At 37.0% G+C, this 12,016-nt stretch overlaps 1 protein-coding gene across 10 annotated transcripts in view; it reads left to right on the forward strand.

The window, feature by feature from the left end:
- RAPGEF2 (Rap guanine nucleotide exchange factor 2) overlaps positions 1-12,016 on the forward strand; it is a 307,277-nt gene that overhangs the window by 124,232 nt on the left and 171,029 nt on the right. For 9 of the 10 annotated variants that reach the window (XM_073341485.1, XM_073341476.1, XM_073341481.1 and 6 more), the window contains exon 3: positions 176-232. In XM_073341485.1, the coding sequence (XP_073197586.1) occupies positions 176-232 (57 nt within the window). Of the gene's footprint in view, positions 1-175; positions 233-12,016 lie in introns of those variants that run through there. The other variant, XM_073341489.2, reaches the window with a different exon arrangement.

A 12,016-nucleotide genomic window follows, 5' to 3' on the forward strand; every position in this document is an offset into this window, starting at 1 on the left:
TACGTCTGTAAACAACTTAAACATATATTATTTTCATTAAGGGCTGAGAATAAATGTGAAAATATTCATTAAATATTTTAATAAAACTTTTTCCGGACATTGAGGCCTCCTTTGAATGATAAACTATAAAGGTGGTAAAGGGGAAAAAAAAATGTCCTATTTTTTTCTCTTACAGACTGATGTGTGAGACTGTGAGATATGAAAGGCATGAAGCAAACGAAGTTCTGTACTAGTAAGTGTTTCCTCTTTTCTTCTATGTGCAGTTCAGTGAACCAAATCTTTCCGAAAGTGTTAAAGGGTGTGTTTATTCCAACTTGCTGATTAAAAGTGTGTTCTGTAAACACAAATGAGACACCTTAACTTCATCACGTAGCATAGAAATGTACAGGTTCAAACTGGTGTTAGTGATAGAGCTGATGTGCATTGTTGTAACTTAGTAGTCAGTGAAAGGCCAGAGAATTAGTGGATGTGGAATGTCATCTCCTCAGATTAAGCTGTCATCTGGATTTATATCAATCAAGATAAAGCAGTAGTGACCAGCTTTTCCTGCCATAGGTGGCAGATCAACAAATCTAGCATGGGTGATAATTAGCAGGGATGTGAATTGATGTCATTTCAGATACAGTGGAGATCTCTTAACAGCACGCATCCTTAAGTGTGCCATTAATTCCCCCTCCTCCCCCCAATGGGTTAATTTTTTTTCAGATTTCTAATGTAAAGCAGGTAACCTGCAATGCAGTATAGTGTTCATCAGTGGATGAGTTGAAAAGTGTATGAATAATGCAGCCTTGCAAATTCCTCTAATCCACTGGCCCAGAGCCTGTAATTTTGTTTTTGCACAGGCAAATAATTTTTTTGTATTTTCATTATTGATCATGACAAAGAATGGTGAACATACTTATGTGCTAAATTTTCAAGATTGCAAGGTAGGTATAATGTCTGAAACTGGGAAAACTAAACAATTGTATCTAAAGAAAGGTATCTGGAAAATAAAGATCGGTGGAAACGAACATACTCTAATATCAGTATCTAGCTGGCGTAATCTCAAATGATTGATTGTACCATAACTATTTTATCAGGGAAACTTATGGTGGCAGTTTTTGTTACATTTTGGTTTGACTGCATTCCTTCTTTGTGTGTACTTATGTTTAATAACGATCATCTAGACTCTAAATCTCAGGAATAGGAGTTTTACCTGATCATTAGTTTAAACAAAGAATGGGTATCATAGACACCCCATATTTGTTTTTTTGTGAACAAAATAAATGCTGCTATTGACAGAATTTATCCTTAAATTAGGATTCAGGGTGTATATTCTGAGAAAATGTAACATGCAAGTGGAAAATCCTGAAGTCTGGGTTAATTTGAAGTGCCTTTCCCATTCCTTTGCATTGATTCCCTTTGTCAGATCTTTCATGTGACTTTATCTTCACTTTGATCTTCTGCCTGTCCTTTCTACTTACTTTCTGACCCTTTTTTTGCACTCTATTCAGTTCGTCTAATTGGCAATTTCTTCCTATACACACAAGTGCAAAATGTTTTTGGTTTTAGCATGATCAATCTGTGCACACTTGGACTCCATGAAAACCTATGCAGTACTGGGATATTTTTTTTAAATTGTTGGAATTTTGTCAAGTCAGACACACACAAATTTGTCTGTCTAGGTTGTAGTTTAGCATTTTGATATGTTCATAGAATATCTGGGTTGGAAAGGACCTCAGGAGGTCATCTAATCCAATCCCCTGCTCAAAGCAGGACCAATCCCCAATTTTTGCCCCAGGTCCCTAAATGGCCCCCTCAAGGATTGAACTCACAATCCTCGGTTTAGCAGGCCAATGCTCAAATCACTGAGCTATCCCTCCCCCCTGTTGTGAGATCAAAGATGAGTCCATAAGGAAATCCAAGAAATTCTCCTTGACTACATATGTTCACTACATCCCTACTTGAGAGTGGCTCTGAAATTCTGGTGTTTTCAGTACACTTGTACGTTTAGTTAATTTCCATCTTCTTTTGGCATGGTAAACCTCATGGGGGGGGAACTTGTTCTTCATTTGTGTCCTTTCTAAGCTTGGCATACGCATGTCAAGACACATGTGTGTATTATTGAGGGTTGTAAAATTAAAATGTAAAAGATGCATTCACTAGCCCTTGTATCTATGTGTTTCAAGGGTTAGGTAATGGGATAGAGACACTCTTATTTCTAGGTCAGTAGTGACCAAAAAGGTTATTTTTGACCTACATGAAATGAGATGGGCATCAATCCAGTTTTCTAGTGGACTTTGAAAAACTTCACAACTGGTAGCCCTTATTTTGTAGTCTCAAAGGCCAAGGATTTAAGTAGGCATGGAGATTGAACTCCTACCTGTTCAGTACAGTGCTACAATGATTTCAGTGCTGTCAATGTGACAGTTTGTCACAAGTTCTAAAATACACTTAAAAAAAAGTCTCTATGGAAGTAGCTGCAACTATGACTGAGCTATAAATGATTGATTGACCTCTTTTTTTTTTTCCCCATGTATATATGAATGACCTCCCCCAGGCACAACTTAATGTATCGATATTGGGAAGCTAAATCTTTATTTCTCTTCATGTGAAGATGAAAACCAATATACTTGCTGTCAGGTGGAACAAACTACTCACAGAAGCAACATATATTCACTGTAAATATCATGTTTCTAAATAAAGGACTGAACCCTTGTTTTCTCACGTAGGGCGGGAGAGAGCACTACATGGGTGGGGGGTTGAGGGGAGAGGCACCAATTTTCTCATCTAAAGTTATGAGGTACACATTTAAAAATGTAACACACAAAATTATCCATGTTCATCAAAAACCATGCTATCCATTTTTATCTTTGTCCTAAAACAAATAAGTTGTAAGAATTCATAATATCTATATAAATCTTTAATTTTTTTTAAATGGCTAAAAAGGAAAAACAGAGCATGTTGTTAAAATTGACTTAGCTCATCTGCATTTACTTTACTATCAGCGGGTGTATGTGTCTGCAACAAATTCTCAAACCCTAGGGCTATCTCTTTGTTTAACATGGGAACTAGGTTATTAAAAGTGGCAGTTCAGCTCCAGTTATTCTTCATTTGCCAGACCTCTCTACTAGTTTCACTTGATGTGAAGTTAATGATAGAAGGGCTAAAATAGCCTTTGAGGCAAAAATTCAGGTTTGAGGTTTTTCCACTTACTCACACTCCTGATTTTCTTACCTGTTTGACAAGACACTCCTACCCCAAAGTCTGATTTAAATTTTTTTTTTTTTTTTGCTGCTTACTACATTCTGTCAAAGTACTTGTTAAAAAGATTCTTGTTCTTCACCTCTACATCATATTGACACTTGGCACTGCCATAGATGAGATTTGGTCAGCACTTTTATTTATAAACCTAATTTTTAATAGTTGTATAAGTTGCCATTTAATTTGTCAGGCTTAACCTTGGCAGCCAAAATACAATTTCTTTTTTATGATCAAGTTAGATTAAATCAGCTCAGCCATATTTGGCAAATGAAAGATCTTTGTGACTATAAAAACTTTTGGCAAATGAGGGATCTTTCTGACTTTTTAAACTTCTCTGAATTAAAAAATACAAATACAAAAGACCCCCAACTTTAAATATTTTTTTTTCAGTGAACATGGTTGATAAGTGGTATATGGCTATGCAGTTCGACATTTGTATATATGATTTTGGTTATGAGGAAGGGAGTGAGCCATGTCCCATTGGTGTACCAAAAATGATTTTGGGGATCTATTCCTACAATTTTAATTTTGATTAGATTGAAAAGCCGAGTCTTTAAAATATAAAGTTTTAATAATAAGGTTCTGTTTTACTAGGAAGCAGTTTTTAGTCTTATAAGAAAACTATATGGAACCAATGTGTGTGTATTCAAATAACTTAAATAACTTGCATGCTTCTCTTATCCCCTTTGAGTACATTACGGAATAAATTATGCTGACAGAAAACTTTTCAATTTTGATGGCAGGTTGTCATCTAAAGAGATTAAAATCGACAATGTTCACATGTGGCTGAAATATGCTGGGGAGGTGACAATGACTTCGGTACTTGGGGCCAAATTGATCTCTAGTGTTTGACTTCAGTGGAGTTAAACTATAGATGAATTTATTGCATTAAGTTTTTATGATTGATAAAAAAAAAGCAGGTTGCTCTGATACTTTGTGACCTTTGATAAGAGGATCCTCTTAGCCACTGCATGATTGTTAGTTCCTCCTTCCTTCTCCAGCTTCTTTTCTGAGAATGTGTATCCAATACAAAATTTCCAAGACTGATCTCTTTGATAAATACTTCTTAAATTCTTGCCAATGAGAAAATATTTCAGAGTTTGATTGTTAGTTATAGATTAGTGGTTTCAATAGGGTTGCCTCCTAAAACTGAAATGCCTTAGATGAGTGTTCTCCACCTTTTAAATGTTTTGAACTAATTTTAAAGAAGAATCATCTTCTTCCATCAACACTTCCTAAAATTCCCTAATTTTTAATATAATAATTTGGAATTTTTCCTATTTTTTTCTAATACAATACTCCATTAGTTCTGTTACCAAGTGCATGTTTAATGTAAAAACCCCTTAATCTGTCTTCAGTGATGGACATCATTTAACTAAAAAATTAAATACATACACTACTACACAAATGATGACTTGAGAAGACTTCTAAATGATAGGTGGAGTCGAATCAGTTGTTTTGCTAAACTGAAGATCCACAGTATGCAGCCAATGAAGTGAGCTGTAGCTCACGAAAGCTTAAGCTCAGATAAATTTGTTAGTCTCTAAGGTGCCACAAGTACTCCTGTTCTTTTTGAAGGTCCACAGTTTCAGGTTCTCAAAAGAGAACTTACAATTTGTTGGCTGAATTTCTGATTAAGGTACACTGTATCTCTTATTGAAATGTTTAGCTGCAAAACTATACCTCAGTCTCCCATCTTTCATTTCCCCCCTCCTACAACTTCTTAAAAAAAAAAAGTATAGTGTTATTTGGAGTAAGAAATAACTATGGAATTGCTAATATACCAGTATGGTTGGTAGCTGTTGGTAAATTATATTTCTGTGGTGAATGTAGTTTTAATTTTTAATACGTTGAAAGCAATATAATATATATGGGGAGAAAAGGATTTTTACCTCTGCTCCCATTGAGCAGCTCTGTGTTCTAAGATTAGATCCAAATGCTCTCGTTCTGTAGCTGTGATATCACAGAATGACATCATCTGGGGTGCTGCAACTCAGTGAATCCTGCTACTGGATCTTTACAGGACAGTAAGTAAGTAAGGCCAGATCCCTAGCCCTTTTGCATTATGTGGCATAGTGTCTTTGCAACTGCCAAAATCTTCCCTTTTCCTTCTGCATGCAGTCTCTGGGTCCACTGAAATGAAATTGTGGATGCCCTGCATATGTGTAGACCCTAATTAGCTGGAGAGAGGGATGGCAGAGAAGAAGGTATGAAGTAATTTAAAAGGCCCATGGAGTGCTACTAGCTGACAGCCCCAAAATGTAGCTGTTGACAAACAGTAAGAGAAGTGATCATTGGATGTTTCATATCTGCATGCGGACCCCAGCAACCCCTGGAGAAGGATGGTGTTTAGGAGAGGGAGGCATGCTTAAAGACCTATTCACAGATCTTGCTCCCTCACTGCTGTCCTCTCCAGTTCTCATAAGCAAAATCTAATTGAAATAAAGATTTTACATAGAATCAAAATTAATATAGTTTAATATATTTTGGAACTTGTGTATTAAAACATTTTGAAAAGTAGCTAAGGACTCGTAGCAGATGTTCTTAAAAACAAAACCCAACACTCTAGCTATTTCATTGTAGCTGTAGATCTGTGTAATATCCATGAGTGCTATGCAATGAGAGGCAAGACACAGATTTAGAGGGTTCTTGAGGATGAGCGTGGGGAACTTATTTGTATGTGCTTCCCAGAGTGATTCTTTGGCTCCTACAGTAAAGCAGCCAGTAGCTCCTTCATAGCCCCTCCTTGCCAGCCTGTGTCTTCAGGATTGGTCAATAGCACAGAGGCAGCATATGCAAGAGAGGGGGGCTAATGAAGGAGGTCCTGCAAGTGTGCATAGTCTTACATAGCTATAGAGTGGGAGGTGGATGCATGCAAGGCATAATGTGGCCCTTAGTGTTTGTGGTGACTCTTAGCCTGGACAGCGTACTCTAAATAGACATAGCTCTTTTTCAATTACTTTTAAATTTAATGCTTTGTTAATTAACATTTAATGGTCCAGACTTATACTGTGCACCATTTACATACTGGTGAAAGGTCTGGGATGTTGAGAGAAGTCAAAATTTTCATGCTTGATATTTTAGGTTCCCAGTATAATTATTTCCTCTTGTTTTCTTTGACACTTTGCTGTACTCTTACTCTAAACTTATTTTTTCTGAACATTGTGTGTTTCTTCATGGAGGCTTTGGAAATATTTCAGAATTTACTGTTCTTAATGCTCAGTGAAGATCCTTGATTTCAGAGTTAGTAACAGATTTCCTCTTAACCCCTGTATTTCCAAGGGCACAGAAGACATTTTGCATCTGTTTGATTAAAACCCCTCTAAATAAACATCATACTCAGGATTAAGTCTGTTCTGAAACTTTTGTCTGGATCAGCATACTGATTTTTAGATAGACCTCTTCAGGCAATATATATTCATTCTCCTTGTACTTCCATAGGTTCCTGTGAAAGTCATCCAACAGGATATTTAATAATGCAGAGAGTCATTGCTGAACGGCCGGTCTATTGCTTTTTCGCTCTCCTGAAGGTGTATTATACCTTCTGATAGCCAGACAGTTGGCAAAGTGGTACTGGGATCCTGCCAGCTCTGCACTGCAGTAAATCAGGATTTCTTGTTTATATATTTTATTGGGAGGGCATTTGCCATGGGGAGCTTCTTAGCCAACATCTGCCGTTAGGACAAATACATTCAAGGACTTGATAGTTGATTCTGCATAGATAATGTTATTGAATAAAGACTTAATAGTATAGACAATTCATTGTAGTACAATGAGTTCTTCTAGATTTTTTACATTATTGTTTTCGACATGCTTTGTGAGCCTTTTGTCAATTTGAAATTAAGGCTTTTACAAGAATTATAGGTTGCACCCTCTTTTTTTTTACAATAAATGTTTGACTAAAGACAGTCATATTTTTATTGTTGCAGCAGTGCTGGGAGTAAGAGGTAGTTTAGAGAAATAATGCCAGGGCATAGGATTACTAAGTAGTAGACTGTGTCCACACAATCTGTATGTAGGATTATGTAATCATATACCACTTCCATCACAGTTTTACCAGTAAATTAGAATGGAATTTTGTTAAGAAAAGAGTCTACTGCTTTTTCTTCCTGAATTTCTATCCGTAATCTCAAGTGCTATATAATTGCTGAAAATTTTAATATCAATCTTATGCAGTGTTAGGTTATTTATGCAGGGAAACGTGGCTGATCATTGTCTATAGACAGGTATGAAAAAGCTTGTTCACTAATTGTTAAAAACAGACTTATGGAAGCTGTTTTTTACAAACACCTGTCTCTGTAGAGGCTTACTTTTTGTAGTACAAAATCTCTTTTATGCTGTTCTTAGAGTAACTGGTGCTATTTTTGGTGAGTAGAAAAAGATAGAAGAATATTGTTGAGAAAGATGCATTGGTTATGTGTGCAGAAATCTACAAATAAATTATTTCCTGAAGTGTTGGCCTAGTGTTTTGTATGTCCTGTGTTTACATTTTTAGATACCAAGAGCCAAATTTTGCCAACTTTCATCTCATTTCATCAGCGAGTCACAATTGTGGACATCAGTTTAAACACAAGTGCCACTTAAAATCACAAGTTTAGTGATAGCTAGGAACACCGTTTTTTGTTGCCCTTCTGATATTTGTGATCTTTCTATTTTGTTAAATTTGGGATGAGGTTGACGGATAAGGAGAAATATACAGTAGCAATATAATTATTTGGTTAATATACATCAAGTTAAAATGTTCAGGTATTTGGCGGTGGGGGAGGGCAGGTAGGGTTGTAGCTGACACATAGACCATCAGTTGTACCTTCAGTACATACTCTGTCATATTTCTTTGTTTGGGATGTATCTTATTCTTTAAACCCTGCTTACATATAGCATCAGGAGCTCAAGCGTGGTGATGTAGCAGGTATCTGATGGCCAATTATTATTTATCAGTTAGTTGACAGACCAGTTAAAAATGTGAACAACTCACCACCTGATTGCAGATAATGTGCCAGTGATCAAACAACTCAGGTAAGATGGTAGCTGACTACTTGGGAAAATATTGAAAAATGTGGATGTTTTTTTTGCAATGCAACATCACCAATCACTTCAAGGGAAATGTCTAATACTATAGTAGTTGCTTACATAAACAAAGGAGGGCCCGAAAACAGCTGTCTACACACACATGTTGACTATAATGAGATGGGCAAGGAAAAAGCTGTTATCTTCAGAACTGCGTATGTGTGAGGAAAACTCAACTCAAAACATGAGAGATGAATCTGAAGAAACTAACACCCTTGGAGTATGGGTTTATAGATAAGCTCTCTTTTAATTCCATCATGTAACGTCTAATACTTGACACTGGAAAGGTGTTTCTCATTTCCAATATGTCCGCTTTTCTCCTATGGCTTGGACTAATTCTCTCCCATCTTTTCTGCTTATTCAAAATAGATGTTGGAACACAAGTAGTCTTCTCTCATTTTCCAAACATCTTTCAAGAAAGAGGAATCTGGGTATACATATCCAAGTCCATATAACTGAGGGGCAACTTCAGTTGTTGCCTTGAACCTGTGCTCAGGTTCTGAGACCTGGTTTATGCACAACATATTTATTGGTATCACTATTTGGGGTGGGTGGGTGTGTGGAGGGTTTAAATCAATAAACCTCCCAATGAAAAGCACTGGGATAACAGCAGTCACAGACTAGTGGAGTTGTACAACTTTAACTATAACTCTGTGGTTAAGAGGTACAGTTTTGGTGTATGGGCAAACCTTTAGATTGTAGGAACCATAGTGATTTCCTGAGGGTTCCACTTTTCTTGCCAGAGTCAAGGAAGATATGTTTCTCTAGGCTCTTGCCGATCTTGTAATCTTTGCAAGTCGGAAATGGGTTAGGAAATACAAGACCACCTCTTAAAATTTGGACTGATTCTCTGTGTCTTCTGGAAGTTATAGGTATGCTATTTAGTTGGTGGTCCTTATGGAGCCCGGGTTACAAAACTTGAAGGGAAAATAAATCTCTTTAAGCCTCCTCCATCCCCTTCAGGGTAGAGATTCTCAAGTTTATAATCCAGGGCATGAATACATGAAAGCCCTCTTCTGGTTTGATTTCCATCAGACTAAGTCCCTGATCCTGCAGGCATTCATAAATGTGCTTAACTGTACACAGACATTATCCTAGTTAAACCAATGGGAAAACTCTCATGCATAAAGTTAAGCATGTGCTTAAGTGTTTGCAAGATTGGGTCCTAAATATCTTATCTCCAGTTCTACTACAGTACTGACCTAACCCATAATCCATTGTTGCAAAGATTGTATTTATACTGATGCCATTTGTGGCAGGAGTGGAGAATCAGATATTTAAGTGGGCCATTTAAATCTATGGCACTATTTTAACAGAGAAAAAGAAATTTTAGGCCATGTTCAGGGAAGTCTTGCTAGAGATGACACAAGTAATTTGTTGGGTCCTGCAAGGTACTGAACAGTACCTTAATTTCAAGTGACTTCCCAAATAGTGAGGGTATTCAGGAGTTTGTACAGTCCAGAACCTTGAAGGTCAAGGGTTGGTTATAATTTTGAATCACTCTGGTTCAGAAACTATAGCATTTAGCCTCCTTGCTATCACCCAGGTGAGGCGACTATTTTTACTGAAGGAATGAATATCCAAATAACAAATCCAAATAATTTAACAGATGGTGCTAAAACTATTTTATGTGAGCCATTGTCTGCAGTCCCTGGCCTTAATGTGAGCATGCCCAAGGAAAACATGCATGAGTGCTGTGTGCATTGATTGGGTTTAATAAAAGTTAAAACGTTGTATGGGTTCTCTTTCAGAAACCTGGAATTATGATGTACTCTGCTAAATAGAAACTGACCTCAAACCTTAACAGTTATGTTGAACCAAGTCAATTGAAAAATGTTTAAAGTAGTTTCAGGTACCGTATCTGTTCCAAAGATTGTGGGGGTAAGATGGAAGTTGTAGCTATTGCATCACTTGGGCAAGCAACTCATGATGTAAAGAAAATACGTATTTTTCAATTAAACATAGGACAGTATAATATTAAAATCAGATACTCTCACAGCAGAATTTTTAACCTCCTTCAGCTTGATCAATTTGGCTGTCTGAATACTACAGGCTCAATGGGAGAGTCTACAACCTCCTTGAATCACAGCAATGTGATAAGTGGAGCTTAGGAACTCAGCCAGTGTAGCCATATGATGGCAGAGCTTTATAAACTCTACCAGACCTTTGAAATTTATGAATATCTCTGTATGTGGGAGAGCATTCATATATTAGAAATGTATTGTGAAGAAGTCCCCAAAAAAGCATCTGATGTTATCAGCAGTTAGAAGTGTGCTTTTGATGTCATCAGGGACTGTTCAATAAAAAAAAACCTTAGTTTTCAAACAGTTATTTGTGTGACAACTTCACAAAGTCATGTTTCAAAGTTCCACGTTTCAGAAATCACTTGTCTGATTTATCTCAAGTTTTGCAGGTGCAAAAAAAAAACAAAAAAACCCAACAACTTCCCTCTAGCTACTGACCTCATATTCAAGTAAAAAGGACTTCTTTGAGAAAGTTGGAGAGGGAACCATCGTCGTGCATCTAATGGAAAGCAGGTTAGAACCCTGACTCTGGAGTTCCTTTTACAAGTCCATAATTCCTGTAAATCAAGGATTTGCATACACTGAGGCAAGGTGAATCTAAATTTTTCAGCAAGTCCCCTGGTGTCTGCAGTGTTGTGTTACAATAGAATCGAAATTCCACAATTGCTTAATTTAAAATAAAATCTTACTTTATTGAATATAAAGCATGAATTAAATCAACATAATAGCAGTTTTGTGTTTTTATGTTGTACTCAATTTTACATTGTTCCAACACTGCATTCAGAATGCTGCAGATTTTTATCAATATGTAGTCTGCGTTGTAGAAGTTGTAACGGGAAGCTGGTGCTTTTGGCAGCTTGCACCTTTTGCATGTGAGTATATGGGAGGCATTTTGCAATCATGGGATAAGCACATTAGCTGGATATTTCTGAGTTTGGGGGCAGTTTGCTTCCCAGGTCCATACCCATTCTTCTCCAACTGTAAGGGCTGCTCTATGTGCCAAAATTTTGTTGGCAAAACTTGCCATATTTTGGCACATCCTTGCCTGCATCCACATTTGATTTTGACATGTATCAATAAAACTCTGACTTCAAGTTGGTCAAATTAAACCTCCTCACAGAATGACAGACCCCCTTTATTGATACTGTTCCACCAGCAGAATGCCTCTGTGGACATTCGATTACCCTTATTGATAAAAACTGTCCACTGTGGTAGCTGTTGGAAGTTCCACAAATACAGAAGAATCTGGAACCTTCTTCTTAAAACAGACATGCAGTTGCCATTTCCATCTGGTGATGTATCAAACAATTCCACCACTTGGCATTCATGTAACATAGAGCAAGTGAGAAGTGTGTGTTTAGAAAAACAAAGACCAGCATATGTCAAACACTTGTTCCTTTCTGTCATATTAGTCTCATCTTTTGTCTTCAAGCAATGTCACAATCTGAAGGACTATATCTCCTTGTTCCCATACAGTAATTTAGGTCAATGGATTTTCTAACATCAAATTGACTGAAAGGTTAACTTATTACTGGACTCCATATAATTTATCTCAAGAAGCTCCTTGCAGTGGATACTTTTGGAAAGGCCACCAGTGTGCCTTCTGCCTCAGCTAACTCCAGATTAATGGGTGCTCACAGAGACCCAGGCAAAAAGGGCCTGTGAATGTTCTGCCTTGTAAT

This window comes from Lepidochelys kempii, chromosome 4 (genome assembly GCF_965140285.1).
Source record: "Lepidochelys kempii isolate rLepKem1 chromosome 4, rLepKem1.hap1, whole genome shotgun sequence".
Lineage (NCBI taxonomy): Eukaryota > Metazoa > Chordata > Testudines > Cheloniidae > Lepidochelys > Lepidochelys kempii.